General features: G+C 52.5%; 1 protein-coding gene across 1 annotated transcript, besides 3 other annotated features; it reads right to left on the bottom strand.

Annotated features, from left to right (window-relative positions):
- Positions 1 to 445: 445 nt before the first annotated feature.
- Positions 446 to 476: a sequence feature (G-rich).
- A 185-nt stretch (positions 477 to 661) lies between these two features.
- Tco025E_08531 (CAD protein) lies at positions 662 to 6,166 on the bottom strand (the record flags this gene model as incomplete). Its single annotated transcript, XM_029375378.1, has 1 exon — positions 662 to 6,166. The coding sequence occupies one exon, from the start codon at positions 6,164 to 6,166 to the stop codon at positions 662 to 664; it is 5,505 nt and encodes a 1,834-aa protein (XP_029224504.1).
- Positions 6,167 to 6,278: 112 nt separating this feature from the next.
- Positions 6,279 to 6,314: a sequence feature (GA-rich).
- A 221-nt stretch (positions 6,315 to 6,535) lies between these two features.
- Positions 6,536 to 6,642: a microsatellite.
- Positions 6,643 to 6,811: the final 169 nt, after the last annotated feature.

Raw genomic sequence — 6,811 nt, 5'->3', positions numbered from 1 at the left:
CATAATCGTTTTATGTTTACATCTTCCAGGAACAAACACCTTACCTCTTTGCTTACATAAACTTCGTTGAATGTATTGTCTCAATTAAGTTGCTAGATCCAGTCGCCTTGCGACCAGTGCGCATAGAGCGACTCTACTCTGTCAGTTGCATTGAAAGGCAACTGCAGATGTATGTTTTTTTTCACTTCTCGTACTAGTATATTGCGCGTACCCAAAGCAGGCCTCGTTTCTTTCTCCCCTCCCCTTGTCATTTACATTTTTGTTGCTTTCTGTCCCGCGGTCTCCCGCAGCCGGCAGCGTGCGTGTGCTCGTGCGTGTGAGTGCATTTGCTCCGCATGTTTTCAAGGTTGTGTGTGCCCGTGGCGCAGACGCGGGCGGCGCACGCCTTGGCAAGAAGGAGAAAGAGGAAGCAACCGTTCCAAACACGGACGTAAAATGCAGCCGTCCCCCCCCCCCCCCCTACCACCCCGCACCCCACTGGAACTGAGATCCCTAAGGAGGAATCGTGGTCATTTAGCGAAACCAAAAAGGATGAAGAAAAACAAGAAAAAAATGTCGTGAAAACAAAAAAACATAATAAGAAGGATGATTTCCCTACTTTTTTCTTCCTCCTCCACTTTTTTTTATGTATTTGTTTCACTGTTTACGGATGCTTTCCATGTCACCATTGCACATCGCTGAAGGAGCCGTTACCGGGCTGGAATACATCCTCCAGCTCCTCCTCCGTCATGAGCTGCGCCAGACGCTTCTTTGCTGGCTTCGCCACCTGCGACATCTTCAGGAAGATGACCTCGCCCTGATTCAGCTCCAGCTCCACAACACCGCCCACTTCCTTCGTCAGGTAACGAATAGCCTCCAACGCGGACTGCGTGTGCCTCTCCAGTAGTCCTTGCGACGCCAACTGCGCGGACACGTGACTCGAGTACAAGCAAAACATGTCTGCAGCGCTGCGGTCGAAGCAGACGTCGTACAGGAATCGGAGGGCCTTCGTCAGTAGTGTCATACCAGGCGCCTCGTACGTGTTCCCCTCGCGGGTGCGCACCAACCCAATGCCATTGCGGCCGGCAATCTCATTGGCCACCTGTAGCGCCTGCAGCGGGGTCACATCTGCCCCATTTATATTCGTGCATCGAGCGCTGCGGAAGGTGAGGGAGCAGAACTCTGGCGTGGTGAGGCATTCCTGCAGTAGTCGCACCATCCTTGGCGCTGGCGCAGGCACTGTAGAAAGTGGTCGATGCGTGGTGCCGCACACACTGCTGTGTGACTCAAATTGCGCGGTCCTGGCCTCCACCCCGTGCCTGCGCAGGAAGGCAACCTTGTGTGCATCGCTGGGGAACTCTTCCAGCAGAGTCGAGTCACGCCATGGGTTATAGACGCCCATTTGAGGGAAGAAGGTGTGAACATAGCTCTCAAAGTTCAGGTCCTTGCTGCCCCGGGAGGAGCTCTGTGCCACGACAGTCATTTGGCGTCCGCGCATGGCCCGAAGCAGATACAACCCCATCACATGCAAGCTTAGCATGGACAGGTGCCAGTTGTTCGTGTTCTCGCCAACCATAGCCATCACCATGTCAAAGCCAAGTTCTGCCATCTCAGAGCGTAGATCTACGAGTTCCACGGACACGCCAATCCCGCGTAACTGCTCCGCAAGCTCCTCGCTTTGGGCGGAGATACCACCAAGACAAGCGTGGAAGCATGTGAGAGCAATTTTCTCTTCCTTCAGGCGTATCGCAAGCACCTTACTGTCATTTGTGGAGGTAATACACAGACCAACCTTGTGGCGGTGCAGCATGGTGTAATTGTCATTTCCCATCTTGTGATATATACGTGGAACGTAGTGGCGGAAGGGCTCAATCTCAATCTCATTTGGACTAATGTCAAGTGAGTCGCAGAACATCCGCACCAGATTCGGCTCCGTCAGGAGAGAGTGGTTATAATCCACCGCAAGTCTTCGAATCCAATAGTCTGGCGTAGCCGTCTCCATCGTGCATCGTCGCAGCATGAAGTCTTGTCGTTTGTCACGCAGCTGAATGACAAGGTCAAATTTTCCCTTTGAAGCAACCTCCGCGTCAAACGTTGGGTTTTCTTCCTCGTGGCGCTGTGTTAGGACGGTGTGTGGAATGCCGTAATCAAGAAGCACCTTTGCAGTTTGCCTCGAGGTAAAGATCGGAAATCGCTGTGCGAGGCGCTCCATGTAGGGGCAGAGCTCCTCCGCCATGGTGTCAACGTCGCAGCTGATGAAGACCCCAAGCCGCGGGTACCGGAAGTTCTGGCACAGCATCGCCTTTAGGAACACCTCCGTCCTGTCGCGTCCAAAGACGCCCACCTCGCCGGTGGAGGCCATCTCCACCCCAAGGATGGGGTCGGCACCTGCGAGGCGGTTAAAGGAGAACATGGAGGCCTTGCAGCCAATGTGCGTCATCTTCGCACGCTTAATCGGCACGAGGTCGGACTCGCGTTGCGAGAGAAAGGCCGACACCATCACGGCGGGAAATGAGATGCCGAGAGTCTTGGAAACGAACGGGACAGAGCGTGAGCTGCGAATGTTTGCCTCAATCACGCGCAGCTGCTTATCCTTCGTAAGAAGAAATTGAACGTTCATGGGGCCGACGACGTCAAGCTCCTCCGCGATGCGTGTGGTGGCTGTGTAGATGCGCTTCATGGTTTCCTTGTCAGTGTTCTGCGGTGGCAGAAACATTGTCGCGTCACCCGAGTGCACACCGGCGTTCTCAACGTGCTCGCAAATGGCGTAGCAAAGCACTCGACCATGGTGGGCGACGATGTCCACATCGTACTCCATCGCACCCTCGTAGTACTTGCTGACAACAACAGGATGCTCCCCAGAGACGAGGGAGGCCTCGGCAAGGTAGCGGTCAATGTCGGCCGCACCCGCAATCACAGCCATCGCGGACCCGCTCAGCACATAACTCGGTCGCACCAAGGTAGGAAACCCGACACGTTCGCAAAACTCATGCACCTGCTCCACACTTGTGGAGAGAATCCATTCCGGCTGCGGCACACCAAGCTCGTCACACATTTTGGAAAACTTGTGACGGTTTTCTGCCTTGTCAACATTGACAGGATCGGTTCCAAGGATTGGCAGGCCATGCTGCTTCAGACGAAGCGCCATGTTTTGCACAATTTGTCCACCAAGTGAGATGACCACGCCTTGGATCCGCTCCTTTAGCAGAATGTCCAGCACGGCCTCCTCCGACACCTCCTCAAAGTAGAGACGATCACATTCATCGTAGTCGGTGGAAACAGTTTCAGGGTTGTAGTTGATCAAAATCACCTTCTTTCCCAGACGACGCAGTTCGCGTGCGACAAGAACACCGCCATAGTCAAACTCCACACTGTTGCCTATCCGGTAAACACCGCAGCCAAGGACAGCATACATACGCTCAGTGAAGTCCACATCATCGTTGTGTGCGTTGTAGCTGGTGTAGAGATAACAGCACTGGGCAGCCGGGATCTCGCCGGCCACTGTGTCAATCTGCTTAACTTTTGGGGTAATTTTCAATTCCATACGACGCTCCCGTACTTTGTCCGCCGTACAGCCAATGTACTTGGCAATCTGGGGATCACTGAAGCCATGCGCCTTCATGTTCAGCAGGAAATCATGTGGCATGTCCTGCATTTTTCCTTTATATAATCTCACCATTTCGTTCTGGAGCACAATAAGATGATGGAGCTTTTTGAGGAAAAATGGATTGATACGTGTCATCGTGTGGATAGTCTCAACTGAAGCCCCCTCGTGGAAGGCGCGGCAAATGGCAAAAATTCGGTCCGGTGTAGGGACCCTCACATTGTGCATGTAATCCCACGCCTTCTTCGTCTCAAGTCTGAGAGGGACGTCAAAGCCAGTGTGGGTCGGGTCCACCATGCGCAGTGCCTTTTGCAACGCCTCCTCAAAGTTTCGGCCAATAGCCATTACCTCGCCCACGCTCTTCATCATGGAGCCGATTTCCTGACTCACCATGTTGAACTTGGCCAGGTCCCAGCGTGGCATCTTTACAACAATGTAATCCAAGCTCGGTTCGAAGCACGCCATCGTCGTCTTGGTGACACCATTTGCAATCTCAAAGAGACCTTTGCCAAGCGCAATCTTCGCCGCGACGTGCGCGAGAGGGTATCCGGTTGCCTTGGACGCCAACGCAGAGGAACGAGAAAGACGGGCATTGACCTCAATAACAACGTAACGGTGTGAGGTGGGGTCAAGACCGTACTGGATGTTGCACTCACCCACGATGCCAAGGTGACGGATGATTTTAATGGACGCACTGCGCAGCATGTGGTACTCGTCGTTGGTCAGAGTCTGCGATGGAGCAACAACGATGGACTCACCGGTATGGATACCCATTGGATCAAAGTTCTCCATGTTGCAAACCGTGATACAGTTGTCGTAGATGTCGCGCACCACCTCATACTCAATTTCCTTCCATCCAGCCACACTCTCCTCCAGCAGCACCTGCGGCGAGGCCGCGAGGGCCACATTCACCCTATGACGCAACTCCTCTTCATTGTGTACAATACCGCTGCCTTGTCCACCGAGGCAGTAGGCCGCCCGCACCATTAGAGGAAACCCAATACTCTTTGATGCCTGTACCGCCTCGCTTACGGAAGTCACAGCTTCAGATTTGGCCACTTGTTCGTTGATCTGCAAGAGTGCGTTACGGAACAGCTCTCGATCTTCTGTCACGGCAATCGTGGCGACAGGTGTACCAAGGACCTGCACATTGTACTTTTTGAGGACCCCACGTCGGTCCAGTTCCAAGCCACAGTTTAGTGCCGTTTGGCCTCCCCAAGCCAGCATGATCCCGTCAGGTCGTTCTTTTTCAATGACACGTTCCACAGCTTCTGGTGTAACTGGTACAAAATAAATGTTGTCTGCCATTTCATCGTCGGTTTGCACCGTCGCAATGTTGGGATTCACAAGCACTGTCTCTATGTTTTCTTCACTCAATGCCTTGAGACACTGCGAGCCACTGTAGTCAAACTCGCCAGCCTGTGCAATGACAATACCACCCGCACCCAGTACAAGCACCTTTCTCGGTTGAGACTTGGAGGCTTCCTTCACTTTAGCCTCCTTCACACGTGCAACGAAGTCGCCAAAGAGATACTCGGTATCCTGTGGACCACAACGTCCCTCAGGATGGAACTGCACAGACTCAAATGGCTTTGTACGATGACGTAAGCCCTCATTGCTATCATCGTTGGGGTTGTAAAAAAACTCTTCCCATTCATCCTGGGGCATCGTTTTAAAGTCGACAGCAAAACCATGATTTTGGGTCGTAATGACGACATGACCATCACAACGGCACGTTGCAGGTTGATTCTGCCCACGGTGGCCATACTTCATCTTGTATGTGGTGCCTCCGGCAGCAAGTGCCAACATCTGATTTCCCATGCATATACCAAAGATTGGTTTTTCCTGCGTCAGAGCCCATCGAACATTTTCAATGGTTTTTGTGCACATCTGTGGGTTACCAGGACCATTGGAGATGAAGAGGCCATCGTATGTTTCCTTCGTAATATCCCAGTCGTGTGGCACGACGACGAGGGTCACGTCGTACTTTAGCAGGCACCGCAGTGAGTTGAGCTTTACACCCATATCAATGACAAGGATGACAAGTGTACCATGCCCATAGGTAAGGCGTGTCTTTGTGCTGACTTCAGCCACCAAGTTGCGTGTATTGGGATCCAAAAAGGGGACGTTTAGGTCGTTGACGACAATTTTACCCAGCGCAGTACCCATGTCACGCAATTTCAATACAATATGGCGTGTATCCACCATCATGAGACCTGGAATCTTGTTTCGCCGCAGCCACTGCCCAAGTGTTTCGTGCATCTGCCAATGTGCTGGATCCTCGCAGTACTCGGACACCACCACGGCACTCACGTGGATTTTACCGTTCGGGCTTTCGAAGTACTTCGTCATGCCGAAGTGATCGATCTCAATAGGGGGGATACCGTAGTTTCCAACCATTGGCGATGTCAGAACGAGGATTTGTCCCTGGAACGAGGGGTCCGTGAGGGCCTCCGGGTATCCAACCATGCCGGTGGCGAAAACGACCTCACCCGCCACGCTCTTCTCGTAACCGAAGGAGTAGCCCTCAAAACGTTCACCACCGTGCAGGACAAGTGACGCCTTTGTTCTTTTCCCGGACATTTTATCTTACTTTGGCCCGCTTGCAGTTACGTTATTGCTGTCACTATGGTCTGTCGATGTCGATGGTGTTTTACTTTTTCCCCTCCTGTTTCCACCCAGTGTGTATGTGTACTTGTTATCGTGTCTTTTTTTTTGCTTTTCGTTTCTTCTTTATACTTCGTGTGTTTACCTTCTTCTGCTTCACCTGCTTGATTGCCTTCAGATTTGTTATGTCTGCGTCGCCTTGCAAAAGTGTTTCCCCCTGCCTGCAAAGGTCGCTGATGCTACTGGTGTACGATTGTGCAGTTGCGAGCTTGTTCGCTGCTGTGTTGCGTGAGTGAAGCCCCTCCGAAGACCGTCGTTCTTCGGCAGTTATGTGTGTGTGTGTGTAGAGAGAGAGAAAGAGAGAGAGATGACAACACGCACGAGACGGCACACACACACACACAGTGGTGGAAAGAGAAAGGAAGAGAGAGAGAGAGAGAGAGAGAGCGAGAAGGTGGATGACACACCACCGCTGAGTGGCCGAGTGGGTGGGAGTGCGCAATGTGCGGGCTCCTTCTGAGGGTAACTTTTTTTTGTTTTTTTTCGTGACTCGTCGCTTTCAGTGCGTGGCGTCCCCACACAACTCCCTACGTTTTTCCTTTTTCGCCTTGTGCTTTTCCT

This window comes from Trypanosoma conorhini, assembly GCF_003719485.1.
Source record: "Trypanosoma conorhini strain 025E chromosome Unknown Tco_14.4_contig_00805, whole genome shotgun sequence".
NCBI lineage: Eukaryota > Euglenozoa > Kinetoplastea > Trypanosomatida > Trypanosomatidae > Trypanosoma > Trypanosoma conorhini.
This window is presented reverse-complemented; position numbering and strand designations above follow the sequence as displayed.